The following is a 12112-nucleotide window of genomic DNA, read 5'->3' on the forward strand; positions in this document are numbered from 1 at the left end:
AGTGTCAGCAGAGGAAATTCTGATCATGTCACTCATGCACTTCAGTCTTCTAAAGCTTCCTCATCTACGTTTAGACCTCTCTTGTGGGCCAGTTAAAAAAATCTTGGCCCAGGTATCCACTCCTGCAACTGCCACTGCCACCAGGTCTGTGCAGGTGCCGCCTATTTCATACAATTGCAACTTGAGGGCACATGCAGGCACACAGAAATGAGCTGCCTTCGGAGCCACCTTCCTGGAATGGGAGATGAATGCCCATGGATAAGTCCTCCAAGGACCTATTCTGACTGCATTTTGAAAGGATCTGGCCCTGTGGGCTCAAGCTCCAGCTGCCTGTAGAAGTGGTCATCTCCATGATGCAACCCACCTTCCCATTGTTTCACTCCTCACCCCCACTCCAGCCCACATTCCTGCTTTCTGGGATACATTTGAAAAACAAAAACAAAAACAAAAAAAACTACTTACAAGCAAATTTTGTGTCCAGCTCTGATTTGAGAGAATCCAAGACATTTCATAATAGTTTTAAAGTAAAATTTTATTTGTACTTGAGAGGAAATAATTTGCCTAAGTATATAGCCTCTACTATTTTTAGAAACGACTATTGTTTTTTTTTTTTCTTTCAGAGAAGTATAAAAACACAATGTTCTTGAAATGACTTTTATAGCTAACTCTATGGTCACAGCAGATTAAGTGTAATTTTTATATTCAAACCCCTGCAGAGGTGTTTGCCAAGTCTGCAGAAATATCTACTCTGATGCCTGTCTCTGCACGGAGAGGTTTGTGAAACCCACCAGGAATTCCAGCCAACCGTGGTGCAATAAATGGATTCATCCACAATCGTATTCAATTTCTTAGACATAATGTCTAATATATGCCATCTACTTGGGAAAACATTCAGGAGTGTGTCCTTTTGAACATACTTTTCAATTTTTTTAAAAAGAGAGATCAAATAGTGATATGGAAGTTTTTTTTTATTTTAAAGAATGATTCCAGTCTACTAGAAGCCTTTTTTTTTAGCATATTAAAAGTTTCTTTTTTTTCCACACATTATCCTGGTATAAATTCTGTAACCACTCAACAGTTTGGTAATTCTTAAATAGAAACTGTTAACTTAGAATTGTATATAAATGTTAAGTATGAGAAGTTTGGAAGTGGTCATGGTTCCCCTGTATGTAGAATTGGTTCCCTTTAAAGGTGGGGTGAGGAGAAGGCTGGGAACAGTGTGTTGAAAGTCACTTCAGCTTTTTTTTTTTAAATCCTCACCCTGATTGGGAATCAAACCCACCACCTTTGGGTGCACCGGAGGATGCTCCAACCAACTGAGCACCTGGGCCAGGGCAATCCTCTTGGCTTTGATATGGGAGCAAGTAACTGGCTGTCAGGCTGTGGACACCCATCTGCTGAATGAAAAAGCTTTTGCCTGCAGGCCATTGTTCTCATTAAGAACTCCAGCTGTCCATAAAAAGTGCATCCATGTTGTTAAGAGACAACCCTTTGGTCTTTTTGCATGTAGGAAAAGGAAGAGAAGAGATTCCAATATTTCACTGAAATGGATGTTCAACATACATACCTTCAATCCCCCTCTGTTCAGTCTCATTTTTATATCCACCTTTGGCTGACTTTGATTTCAGAACTTCTTCAGGCTTCCACTGGGCACATGGTCTTCAGCCCTTTAAACTCCTCAGATCCCTCAAACTTTATTCTAAGTTTTAGTTTCTCTACCTGTTTAATTCTTTAACTCACATCCTTATTTTTCCAGAAACTGTTTATCAAAATGTCTTATTTGTTAGTGAATTGCTTCCTCTCCTTCAGCTTCCTCGCCCATGACATGGCTTTGTCTCCGAAGGTCTCAGAGGGTGACAGGCACCCAATACAGGCACCCAGTGCACCATCTTGAGCTGCGCTCCCATCTCTCCTCATTCAAACACGCATTTCCGTGGCTTCCTTGACTCTACAATACTGTTTTTTCCTATTAACTCTGGCTTCTTATCATTATCTTTGTAGGATTTGCATTCATCACCCTTCCTTTAATGCAATTTGTATTACTTAAGGTTTGTTCCTAAGCTCATTTCTCTTTATCTTATACTCTTTGTATGATCTTTCTTAACCACATTGATTTCTTTAACTTGATTAAAGAAGAAATATCGATATTTTCTAGCATTATATATGAACCTCATCAAGGAAAAAAGGAAAAGTTAAAAAGAGTGGCTTTAAGGAGTGGGATTTGATGAGAGGAAGAAATGTTGTTGTTTTTTTTGTTTTTGTTTTCTCATCCACAATTATACCATTCATTCAATATGGATATACAGTATTACTATGATAAAAAAAATACACATTAGTAGGCAAAGAATGACCATGGAAACAACAACCTTAGATAATTTACAGAAAGAGGAAATGTAAATTTCTAACCTCTCTCAGAATCTTAATTAAGACTATCATTCAAAAAAATGTAATTGAAATTTAGCAGGCGTTTTCCACCGCTTTCTTTTTAATTTAAATGTTAACTTTAAAATAACAGTTTCATTTTACTCATTTGTATTTCTTTAATGAGCCTTTACATATTATTGCTCAACTCATGATTCTTTGAAAATAAAGATATTCACACAAAAAGGTAAATAATTTGAACTGCCTCAGTAAATCCAATTACTATGATGACTAAAAATAGTTTATTAGTTTAGTGACATGGTATTAGTGATGTAAGAAATAATGACTAATAGTGTAATGTTCTGAAAAGGCCAGAGGGAATGAAAATCAACAAAGATAAAGGGATGTCCTTATAGGAGGAGAAACATGATCTCTATCTCTATTAAGATAGGGGGAGGGAAGAACAATATGAACGAAGATGTAGTTAGGTCTGAATTTTATTAGCAGGAAGATAAATTTGATACTTTTATAGTTTTTGTGAAGGGATGTTGGCTCATAGTCCAGTTTACAGAAAGCTAGTAGGATGGAGTAACAATGTTGAACTCCCATTTGCAGTTGGTGATCATGATCCATGAATCATCACCCATTCAGTGAACTATGTCAAAGCTTCCTCCTACTCCAGAGTCCCATGTTTAATTAACCATCATATCCTGGCAAGTCTACCTCCTTGAAATCCCAGGCGTGTCTCCTGCTTGCGAATGCTATTACCACCGTTTCCATTCTATTTCTCATCACCTCTTGGCTGACTGGTTTCAACAGACTCTAAATTGGTCTCCAAAATTGTTTTTGTTTCTCATCTATTCCTGTGTCATTACTTAGCTGTGTCCCTTCATCTCTCTAATATGAGCTTTCTCATCTCAAAAAGAGCTACTGCTTTTATACTTTCTGTTAAGATTATTACTATTATATGTACTTGTATTATATTTACTATTAAGTCTAAATATATAAGATGAAAAGCTAAGTTGTAAGTAAAAATCTTGTGATATAACTCTGGATACATTCCAGCAGCATATATTCTAAAACCAAGTATCTGAAAGAGTACTGTTAAAATATATTATTTTTTAAGCTTCACAATAAGCACTTTCAAATTTACTTCATAATATGCATTTATAGATTTTTATTGCATGACAGAGCAAGCCACATATCATATATCAACTGTAATATAGCACATGACTTCTTTAATGCAATGCTTAACTGTAAATGTCTATAACTAGAAATGAGGTGTTTAAATTTGAAGATCCTTTAGATGGCAATACCTATAATTATAGAATTATCATATCTGCCATAATTGAACTTAAAAGTTAAAGATCCAACTATTCCTATTATTGAAAAAGTAATAATAACAATTATAACTATACCATGAAATATTAAAAGCTGAACATTCAATTTGAAGGTAGCTAATATAAAAATGTAATGAAAAGTGAACCTATAAAATGCTCACAATTAATACACATGTGCTATATAGAGGCAGTAAAGAGCAAAGAGCTGTGGAGTCTTTGCTACTGTTCATTTTTTTCACATTATCTCTCCCCTTTTTTGGCATTGGGAGGCATTATGTTTACTATTTCTCATCCATAGATCATCAACTTCCTATGTCAAAATTTTTATTCTAAGGTATGCATAATCTCAGACCAAAAATATAGAGTTTCTAAGTATGGCAAATGCCTTTGTACTTTTTTTTGTGCTAGGTTCAAGGGTGTAGTAAAACACTACTACATCTTTATTTTTCACCTTTGAGGTGTCTGATGTTTCAATCGGGGCCATGCAACTTACCATCATTACGTAGAGTGAGTGGTGTTGGAGGACTAAGCACTCGGGCATTCGTCACTGTGTTTTTCACCAGACAAATATAGCTGCCAACATCCGATGCTTGGACTTTAGAAATATAAAGGTTGCCTGTCTCCTGGGAAATGAACCGCCGACTGTCTTCCGCCACAAAGGAAGGGAACTCGTTAAATACCCAGCTATAGATGATCTCTGAAAATACACAAAATTTAATTGTTGAAATAGATGTTACTTTACTAACGGTTAAAGCTCAACTAACAAAGCCTTTACTAAAATGTTAGGTATATATCAAGGCCATACATATTTGATCCATTAGATCCAGATGTGTTTAAAGGACTGTTGCTTTAATGGTTATGGAAAGATCTGGACTATTTCTTAAGAATGCTCAGCCTTTACATATTCATTTATTCATTCTATCCCAAAGTTTTTCAAGTATGTGTTAGATGACTGACACTATGATAACACTAAACTTAAAAAAGATGAGGAGAGTTTTCCATTCTTAAAGATCAGTCTAATGGAAGATAGTTACCTGGACCTATAAAACAGTGTGGAATCCTATCTAATAATAGAGAAACATGGTAATTGACCATGCCTTTGCTATGCCTCCCATTGGTTAATCAGTGCAATATGCAAATTAACCCAACCAAGATGGCGGCCGGCAGCCACACAGCTGAAGCGAGCAGGAGGCTTGCTTGCTCCAGTGATGAAGGAAGCCAAGGTTCCCCACCTGCTGCGGCCCGGCTCTGAGCTCCGAAAGCAACAAAGTTTCAATTATAGAAGCTAAACAAACCCCAGATGCCTGCTTGAAGCAGGCCGTGGCAACAGAGCTGGAGCAAGCAGGAGCTGGCTCTTAGCTCCAGTGATGATAACAAAGTGTCAATTATAGAAGGTAAATAAATCCCAGAATAAAAAAAAAAAGGAGTGGCTGGGAGCTTCAGTTGCCGGCCAGCCTGAAAACAGCCCTCAGCCCCTCAATCAGAATGGCCAGGCACCCCAGTGGGGACCCCCATCCTGAAGGGGGTGTGGCCAGCCTGAAAACAGCCATCAGCCCCTCATCCAGGCTGGCCAGGAACCCCAGTGGGGACCCCCCACCCTGAAGGGGTGTGACCAGCTGCAAACAGCCATCAGCCCCTCACCCAGGCTGGCCAGGCACCCCAGCAGGACCCCCACCCTGATCCGGGAAACCCTTCAGGGCAAATCAGCTGGCCCCCACCCATGCACCAGGCCTCTATCCAATATAGTAAAAGGGTAATATGCAAACTGACCCTAACAGCAGATAGACTGGGAATGACTGGTCACTATGACACACACTGATCACCAGGGGGCAGATGCTCAATGCAGGGGCTGCCCTCTGGTGGTCAGTGTGCTCCCACATGGGGGAGCTCTGCTCAGGCACAAGCCAGGCTGATGGCTGCCAGTACAGCAGTGGTGGTGGGAGCCTCTCCTGCCTCCTCAGCAGCGCTAAGGATGTCCAACTGCAGCTTAGGTCTGCTCCCCGCTGGCAAGTGGACATCCCCTGACGGCTGTCGGGCTGCCAGAGGGATGTCTGATTGGCAGCTTAGGCCCAATCCCCCAGGGAGCAGGCCTAAGCCAGCAGGTGGTCATCCCCTGAGGGTTCCCAGACTGCGAGAGGGCACAGGCCGGGCTGAGGGACCTCCCCCCACACACACCTAGTGCACAAATTTTTGTGCACTGGGCCTCTAGTAAAGTAATAAAAATATATATTCTATTCTAAAGAAGGCATGGGAATGTGATGCTTAAGTAATCATGTCTATCATTGAAAACTTCCTGAATTAAGAGACATCTGAGCTACATTCATTTATTCATTTGTTAACAATATTGCTGAGGGTCATGATAGACCAGCAACATTCTAAGTGAAAAAATAAAGGTCTTTGTTCTCATGGAGCTTTCATTATAGTGGGAAGAAATAAAAAATACAAGGAAGTATATATCAAGTGATGATAAGTGCTGTAAAGAAAACTAAATCATGTTAAGAGAGCTAGAACATGACAAGGATGAGAACATGTGAATTTGTATTTGAAAAGCTCTCTCTGACTACTGGATAGAGAAGAGCCAGGCCGAGGACAAAGCAGGGCATGGGGGAGAGGCAGCAGGAATAATAATGTTCTCTAGTCTAAGAGGCTATTTTCAAAATAGCCATGAAAGCTGTAAATAATTTGGCCTAGGATGGTAGCAGTAATGGTGAAGTGATGAGAAATGATTGGTTCTGATAAAAATGTGGTAATAGACAGGAATTACTGATGAATTTTTATGAAATGAGAGGGAAAAAAACAGTTCAGGAGTAAGACTTTGGAGCTGGTAACTGAGCAATTGGAAGAAAATATTTCTCTTTATTGAAATAGAAAGACTACAGAAAGAGCAGTTCTTTGGAATGTGGGTGGAGTAAAATCATTTTAAATTAGAGGTTAAATTTGTCATACTATTTAGCATACAATTGAAAAGGCAGTTGCATGTATGACTATGGAGACCAAGCATTGTGTTGGTGTTATAAGTTTGGAGTTTTAAAAGATTTGTTAGAGCTGGCCAGATGAAGAGTTTATGGGGTGTTAAAGATATTCCAGTAAAAGGAGACAAATGAGGATGGCCATTCAGACAAGGAGTTGGATGGTAAGAATGGACCACCGCAAACAGTTTTGAACTATTGGAGTAAAAGCTCTGAGGAAAGGAGTGGTCAGAAAAAGGGTTGGATTGATTGGAGAGAAATAAAATTACTAAACACAGATTAACATGGTGTATATGTTACATTACGGAGCTTGTGTCTATCTTATATGCAGGGTGGCACTACTGCACATTTGTCAGCAAAGGGCTGTAGCTGATTCTGGTGATGTTGGATTCAAGTAAGAGCAAGGCTGCAGGAAAAAAACAATAGGAAAATATTGCATACAGAAATGAGAGCTAAAAAATTTTGAAATAGAATCATGATTATAACAATGAGAAGGATATTTGTTCAAGAAATATACTGGAGGTAAAACAAAGAGACAAACAGTCCAGGAATATTATCCTACCTTCTTTGAGGGACTGGGTAGAGGATGGCAGCAGTTCAGGAAGAAAATACACAAAATCAGACTGGTTTAAGGAGAAAGACCATCAGTTCACTTTTGGGCATTTGAGTTTGAAGTGTGTGAGAGAAACCTGGATAAGGAGTTCTAGTAATTGACAAGTATATGTTTGAAGTCCAGGAAAGGAAATCCACAATGAAAGTTAAATTTAGAAGTTGTCAGTATATTGGTATAATCGAAACCACGTAAGTACTAATAGATGAGATTAACTAGGGAGAATAGATATGGTAAGAAGATGGTTCCCTGGGAGGCACAAAAAAGCTAAATAAGGAAAATGTGCAAAGGGTGGAGAGTAAAGAAACGATTGCAAAAATTCAAATAGAATAAAGAAAATTCAGTGTCATAGGCAACAATGGGTTATCCATTTCAAGAAGGTTAATGATGTCAAATAAGTCAAATAGCCCAGTTACATAAAGAAAACATCACTTAAGATTGGTATTTGGAATATCACTGAATGGCAAATTTAACAGATGAGTGGAGAGTAAAACCAATTGAGTTAACAGAAGATTGGACATTGGAAATATTGTGCGTAGCACGGAAATCTCAATACATGTTATAATTATCTATGTTATGGTTGAAAGAGGAGATTCCAAGGTCCTCTTTCACCAGAACTATTTATTTAGTAACAACAGTTATGGCAGGTTCTCCAATAAAGTTGTTTCGTTATAACATTGATGAAATGTGTTGGAATTTAACTCTTATTTATATCAATTAGCTTATGGTAAAACTTGGTATAGTAGTTTCACTTAAAGTTGTTTCAAAGAATCTATCTACAACATTAAGTGAAAACTTTACTTGGGTTTTTACAAAGACCAACATGTGATTCTAATCTACAATAGGTTTTAGGAAGCCCTATTTCATTTCATGCCATCCTTTTGTTTCCCTTCCTTTTCTCTTTCTCTCCCTTCCTTCCTACTCTCCTTCCTTCCTCTCTGTCCACCAACCTAAATGTCATGAGTAGCTATAAATACATTTATCACTCTGGCCCTGCCTAGGTTCCAATGGGAAGCCTGGCATTTAATTGGCCTTTTGAAATACTCAGCAGAAGCATGAAAATGATCCACCCATATTGAAAGTCAATATAACTAATTTCAAAACTTTATATATGGATCGATTAACTTAGAATAGAACACCTCTGGAGCTATTAGCATTTAATTTTTTTTGTCTCGAGCTAACTCCTGAAAAGAATGAGAAACATTTTTATGGGCATCATCTGAGGTAGGTGTATCCGATACAATCAAGTGATGAACATTAAAAATCCTATTACTTCAGTCTAAAATCCCTTACTGATGGTTTCAAGTGAACAAGTCTTTACCTTTATTTGGAGTTTGGTTTTCTCATTCAAAAAAATGAGATTAATATTACCAACTTAATAAGTTTTAAAATAAAATAATATAACCAGGAGCATAACACATAATATATAGTTATAAGATATAAAAATAACATTTTGTTAGCCCCTCCCTCAAAAATTATTAAGAGCTCTTTCTATGTGCTTCATTTAAATATAATAAAAGTAGTAAACAGGATCAAACATATAGTAAAAAAATTATTAGTACTTAAATATTATTTGATCTGTTTTCCATAGAAAATTTCAATGATGAGTAGAATGTTGATATTAAGCAAGGTTTAGCTGATATTTATTACTCCTAAGAGTTTAGTTCTAGCAGATGCCTGAGAATTTTGAAATGTTATATATTAGCTTATAATTATAATATGCATTTACAATGTCAAAAGCTTTAAATAATTCAAACAAATATTTTACAAACTCTTTTTCATAGCTATAGTGACCCACTTGGCAGTCTTTAGTGCACTTGATGGTTTATTAAGAATGTTTTAATGGTATCCAAGTGGCTTTACTCAAAGAAAGCCCATAGATTATAATAAAAATACTTCATTCTGTCCTCATGCTGCTCAAATAGACTCTAGACTAGACACTTTGTGAGGTCCCGTGTGCATTCTAGGCTGAGAGTCTCTGTCAAGGCTGCTTTGGCACCAGCTTCTACTCTAAATCCAAGGACTTCTCACATTGAACACTATGAATTCTTCTAATTGTCATAATAAGAGTTTCATTTGTCACTTAAACATTGCTCATAGACATCTTAATATTTTTGCAATTTATTTTATATTAGATTTTACTGAGGTCATCTCAATTTTTGGTTTGTATTACTTGAAATTCAAGGCAAAGAACACAGTGAATAACTAAAGGTTGTCTACCATTCATTAAAATGCTACTTCTGTTTTACTGACAGTGTTTGTTGAATCAATATTTCATAAAATATTTTTAGAATAGAAAAAAAACATTTACATAAAACTGGCACTTTTTCTTATTTTACAGGTAAATGAGTATTTGGGGATTCAAAAATGCTTATTTAGTTTTTAAAATGTGTTCACAGTTTTACATAGCAAAGCATTCTGTAATTCCAAGAAACATTCAAAGTAGAAATTGTACACCATAGAAAAGTTGATAACCTGAACTTGGATTTGGTTATAACTGTGACAAGAATAAAAATATTGAACTGAGCTAAATATCTTTTAAGATTGCTATTTAATTCCTACTATTAGGTTTTTCATTTTCTATTAGCATTTATTTAATATATTTTTAAAAGTTTTCTTTACTATAGAAAATGAGCATTAATCATATATTTAGTATTAGGTTAGCCTCTGAGGTTTATAGAATAATTCAGGAAAGTACTAACACAGAGTCAGCTTTAGTGTTATTAGTCTTTCATGGATTTTTTAAATTCGTTTGTTGTTGTTAATCCTCACCCAAGGATATTTTTTCATTAATTTTTAGAGAGAGTGGCAGGGAGAGGGAGAGACCGAGAAAAACATCAATGTGAGAAAGACACACCGATTGGTTGCCTCCCCACATGTGCCCTGACCTGGGCCAGGAATTGAGCCTGCGACTGAGGCACATGCCCTTGACCGGAATCAAACCTGGAAGCCTTCAGTCCATGGGGCCAACATTCTATCCACTGAGCCAAACTGGCCAGGGCAGGCTTTTGTTTCTTTATGCCACTCTGTCTCTAATAATTTAAGACAAGCTGATGACTATTACATTTTTAATATTATTATTCATTTCAGAAGAATATCGAGATGATTTGATCAATTGTGATTTTTTTCCCATTTTTCTAGAGTTCTCTTTTAATACTATGCTTAGTTAAGACAACTAATGTTTTAGAAGTTCCTGAAAGGATTCTTCAGTGTGTGCTCCCTGTTTTAGCAGACACTGACTGACTCCTTCGTGAGGTTCTGTGTGCATTCTAGGCCATGGGAGTCTCTGTCAAGGATGCTTTTGCATCAGCTTCTACCAAAAGCCCCACTTGGGATAGATCTATTTGGCATTAATTTTTATATTAAATCTCACTAGTGCACTTTCGATACTATGTGGTAATATACATTCGATCCATAGTCCCATGTGCTGTGTTGGCTTGAAGTTTTGGTTTCTCCTGGGAGAATTTTTTGGTCTTTCATCCTGAGTCAGTGAGAATCATTCAGTTTACTCAGGGGATAGCCCAATTTGGGCCTGGCCTGGGGCAGACGTTACTAATCTAATTTCTCTTCTCAGGTAGGCCCAAAGATGTGTACTTGATCCCAGCATGAACACCCACTGTCACGTTGCTAGACTTTAAGATCTATTTATGACATATACACAATCCACCTTGTGCCAGGACCGCCTCAGGATTAACACTATTCCCAGATTTTAGCCTGGGGATTCCTTTCTTTTCTAATGAGCTTAATTGTATAGTGGAATTTTCTTTACTCATTATTTCTAAATTTTGGTAGGAGGAAAGTTTCTACACCGGCCCTGTCCATTGTCCTAATTGAATGTCTTGGTTTTTATGGCTTCATGCATTGCAGAATTTCAACACAATTGCTGTAATTGATTCAGGGTCACAAAACAGGAGATCTCCTCTTTCCACATCTGACATATTTCCACATCTACAGGATATAAAAACAAGAGTACTCATATGGACAATGATACTCATTTCTCATAATTGAAGTGCCGTTAATAATAATAAAAAAAGTGTGAGAAACGGGAATGAAACAGCATACTGGACTCTCTGAAGTCCTTGAAAACAATATAAGTGAATAATTAATTATCTACAATTCATTTCAACATTCTTTACTATAACTATAAGTCAGAAAATAACCATTCTTCCTAATAATGTCTGTACACATCAGAAGCTTTGGGTCTTGGAATTAATGATATGATGAAAACTCTGTAGAGAATTGTCTCATTGATTATCTATTACTACTGACCATAAGGAGACACAACCTGAAATTAGTAGAAAATATATTTTTACATTGCTGATTTTTACCTTCATTGTGATAGAAAATTTCACTATCAGAAGGCCTGAGGCTCAAACAGATGAAGGAACCAGTGGAAAACCGTAGCTAATAAGTGTTAGAGGAAAAATTCAAATTGATCTGACTCACTCTAAGCCTATATTTTATCATTATATCATACTGCTTCAGTTATTATATTCTAATCTTGCTGAACCTCAATTTCAGTATCCATATAATGGGACAGTAATGTATCCATTTTGTGGTTGTGCTGAGGACTACAAAAGCTACTTCAATGACAGTGTTCAAATTGAAGGAAGGGCAGCTGTTGGGTCAGGATAAGTGACCTCGTGTAATGCAGGATTGGTATCATGCAGAGTCACCTTGACCCTGTGTAGGTGGATTAAATTTCTACAAGTGTTGAAAGTTTCCCCTATAAAACGTAGCCTGAGGCAAGGATCCTGAGAATAACAATAGAATAAAGCTGTAAAACAGACACTTGGTTAGTGCCTACAGAATCAAGGTATTTTCAAAGATGT

At 37.1% G+C, this 12112-nt stretch overlaps 1 protein-coding gene across 2 annotated transcripts in view; it reads right to left on the bottom strand.

Annotated features, from left to right (window-relative positions):
* Positions 1–12112, bottom strand: part of CNTN5 (contactin 5) — a 1123865-nt gene that overhangs the window by 335677 nt on the left and 776076 nt on the right. For both annotated transcript variants that reach the window (XM_070425923.1, XM_070425924.1), the window contains exon 8: positions 4195–4398. In XM_070425923.1, coding sequence (XP_070282024.1) covers positions 4195–4398 — 204 coding nt within the window. The remainder of the gene's footprint in view (positions 1–4194; positions 4399–12112) is intronic.

The sequence above is a fragment of the Myotis yumanensis genome, unplaced genomic scaffold (assembly GCF_028538775.1).
Source record: "Myotis yumanensis isolate MYYU_CA2020_CCGP unplaced genomic scaffold, mMyoYum1.0.hap1 SCAF_10, whole genome shotgun sequence".
Taxonomy (NCBI): domain Eukaryota; kingdom Metazoa; phylum Chordata; class Mammalia; order Chiroptera; family Vespertilionidae; genus Myotis; species Myotis yumanensis.